This window comes from Pristis pectinata, chromosome 25 (genome assembly GCF_009764475.1).
Source record: "Pristis pectinata isolate sPriPec2 chromosome 25, sPriPec2.1.pri, whole genome shotgun sequence".
NCBI classification, from domain to species: Eukaryota; Metazoa; Chordata; class Chondrichthyes; order Rhinopristiformes; family Pristidae; genus Pristis; species Pristis pectinata.
Window position 1 is genome coordinate 18,997,537 of NC_067429.1, and position 3,216 is coordinate 19,000,752.

Sequence of the window (3,216 nt, forward strand, 5' to 3'; positions counted from 1 at the left end):
AGTGGTTGTTGAAGGGTCGTATTCTGAGTGGAGGTCGGTGACCAGTGGTGTACCTCAGGGATCTTTACTGGGACCCTTACTCTTTGTGATTGTTATAAACGACCTGGATGAGGAAGTGGAGGGGTGGGTTAGTAAGTTTGCGGATGACAAAGGTTGGGGGTGTTGTGGATAGTTTGGAGGGCTGTCAGAGGTTACAGAGGGACATAGATAGGATGCAGAGTTGGGGGGGGGGGGGGGGGGGGGGGGGGGGGGGGGGGGGGGGGGGGGGGGGGGGGGGGGGGGGGGGGGGGGGTGGGGGGGGGGGGGGGGGTGGGGGGGGGGGGGGGGGGGGGGGGGGGGGGGGGGGGGGGGGGGGGGGGGGGGGGGGGGGGGGGGGGGGGGGGGGGGGGGGGGGGGGGGGGGGGGGGGGGGGGGGGGGGGGGGGGGGGGGGGGGGGGGGGGGGGGGGGGGGGGGGGGGGGGGGGGGGGGGGGGGGGGGGGGGGGGGGGTGGGGGGGGGGGGGGGGGGGGGGGGGGGGGGGGGGGGGGGGGGGGGGGGGGGGGGGGGGGGGGGGGGGGGGGGGGGGGGGGGGGGGGGGGGGGGGGGGGGGGGGGGGGGGGGGGGGGGGGGGGGGGGGGGGGGGGGGGGGGGGGGGGGGGGGGGGGGGGGGGGGGGGGGGGGGGGGGGGGGGGGGGGGGGGGGGGGGGGGGGGGGGGGGGGGGGGGGGGGGGGGGGGGGGGGGGGGGGGGGGGGGGGGGGGGGGGGTGGGGGGGGGGTGGGGGGGGGGGGGGGGGGGGGGGGGGGGGGGGGGTGGGGGGGGGGGGGGGGGGGGGGGGGGGGGGGGTGGGGGGGGGGGGGGGTGGGGGGGGGGGGGGGGGGGGGGGGGGGGGGGGGGTGGGGGGGGGGGGGGGGGGGGGGGGGGGGGGGGGGGGGGGGGGGGGGGGGGGGGGGGGGGGGTGGGGGGGGGGGGGGGGGGGGGGGGGGGGGGGGGGGGGGGGGGGGGGGGGGGGGGGGGGGGGGGGGGGGGGTGGGGGGGGGGGGGGGGGGGGGGGGGGGGGGGGGGGGGGGGGGGGGGGGTGGGGGGGGGGGGGGGGGGGGGGGGGGGGGGGGGGGGGGGGGGGGGGGGGGGGGGGGGGGGGGGGGGGGGGGGGGGGGGGGGGGGGGGGGGGGGGGGGGGGGGGGGGGGGGGGGGGGGGGGGGGGGGGGGGGGGGGGGGGGGGGGGGGGGGGGGGGGGGGGGGGGGGGGGGGGGGGGGGGGGGGGGGGGGGGGGGGGGGGGGGGGGGGGGGGGGGGGGGGGGGGGGGGGGGGGGGGGGGGGGGGGGGGGGGGGGGGGGGGGGGGGGGGGGGGGGGGGGGGGGGGTGGGGGGGGGGGGGGGGGGGGGGGGGGGGGGGGGGGGGGGGGGGGGGGGGGGGGGGGGGGGGGGGGGGGGGGGGGGGGGGGGGGGGGGGGGGGGGGGGGGGGGGGGGGGGGGGGGGGGGGGGGGGGGGGGGGGGGGGGGGGGGGGGGGGGGGGGGGGGGGGGGGGGGGGGGGGGGGGGGGGGGGGGGGGGGGGGGGGGGGGGGGGGGGGGGGGGGGGGGGGGGGGGGGGGGGGGGCGGGGGGGGGGGGGGGGGGGGGGGGGGGGGGGGGGGGGGGGGGGGGGGGGGGGGGGGGGGGGGGGGGGGGGGGGGGGGGGGGGGGGGGGGGGGGGGGGGTGGGGGGGGGGGGGGGGGGGGGGGGGGGGGGGGGGGGGGGGGGGGGGGGGGGGGGGGGGGGGGGGGGGGGGGGGGGGGGGGGGGGGGGGGGGTGGGGGGGGGGGGGGGGGGGCTGAGAAGTGGCAGATGCAGTTCAACCCAGATAAGTGTGAAGTGGTTCATTTTGGTAGGTCAAATATGTTGGCAGAATATAATCTCAATGGTAGGACTCTTGGCAGTGTGGAGGATCAGAGGGATCTCGGGGTCCGAGTCCATAGGATGCTCAAAGCGGCTGCGCAGGTTGACTCTGTGGTTAAGAAGGCATATGGTGTATTGTCCTTCATCAATCGGGGAATTGAATTTAGGAGCTGAGAGGTATTGTTGCAGCTATATAGGTCCCTGGTCAGACCCCACTTGGAGTATTGTGCTCAGTTCTGGTCACCTCACTACAGGAAAGATGTGGAAGCCATAGAAAGGGTGCAGAGGAGACGTACAAGGATGCTGCCTGGAATGCGGAGGATGCCTTATGAAAGCAGGTTGAGGGAACTTGGCCTTTTCTCCTTGGAGAGACGGAGGATGAGGGGGGACCTGATAGAGGTATATAAGATGATGAGAGGTATTGATGGGGTAGATAGTCACAGGCTTATCCCCAGAGCTGAATTGGTGGCCACAAGAGGACATAGGTTTAAAGTGCTGGGGAGTAGATATAGAGGAGATGTCAGGGGTAAGTTTTTACTCAGAGAGTGGTGAGTGCGTGGAATGGGCTGCCGGAAACGGTGGTGGAGGCGGATACGATAGGGTCTTTCAAGAGACTGTTAGATAGGTACGTGGAGCTGAGCAAAATAGAGGGCTATGGGTAAGCCTAGTAATTTCTAGGGTAGGGACATGTTTGGCACAGCTTTGTGGGCCGAAGGGCCTGAATTGTGCTGTAGTTTTTCTATGTTCAGCATGTCACTGAACACTGTAATAAACCTCCACAGATGTACTGTTGAAAGTGTCCTGACTGGTTGCATCATGGTCTGGTAGGGCAATTCAAATGTGCAGGAATGTAAAAAAACTGCACAGAGTAGTGGACTCTGTCCAGTACATCACGGGCACATCCCTCCCCACCATTGGGTGTATCTACAGGAGGCGATGCCTCAAGAAGGCAACATCCATCATCAAAGATCCCCACCATCCAGACCATGCCACCTTCTCACAGCTACCATCGGGCAGAAGGTACAGAAGCCTGAAGTCCCACACCACCAGGTTCAAGAACAGCTACTTCCCTTCAACCGTTCAGTTCTTGAACCAACCGGCACAACCCTAATCACTACAGTATAGCAACACTGTGACCACTTTGATCACTTTACACTAAAATGGAATTTTTTTTGGTTTTAATTGTTCTTTCTTGCATAAATTGTTCATAATTTAAGTTTAATTTATGTTTTTCTTGTGAACACTGCTTATATGATGCTATGTGCCTGTGATGCTGCTGCAAGTAAGTTTTCATTGAACCTGTGCACACATGTACTCATGCATATGACAATAAACCTGACTTTGACTTTGAAGGTGGAGACGACT

At 72.1% G+C, this 3,216-nt stretch overlaps 1 protein-coding gene across 1 annotated transcript; it reads right to left on the minus strand.

Moving 5' to 3' along the window:
- Positions 1 to 211: 211 nt before the first annotated feature.
- Positions 212 to 1,773, minus strand: LOC127583048 (basic proline-rich protein-like; the record flags this gene model as incomplete). Its single annotated transcript, XM_052038766.1, is given in 2 exon segments — positions 212 to 1,006; positions 1,009 to 1,773. Coding segments are annotated over 2 exon segments (1,560 nt in total), but the record flags the coding sequence as incomplete, so codon positions are not given.
- Between the last annotated feature and the right edge of the window lie 1,443 nt (positions 1,774 to 3,216).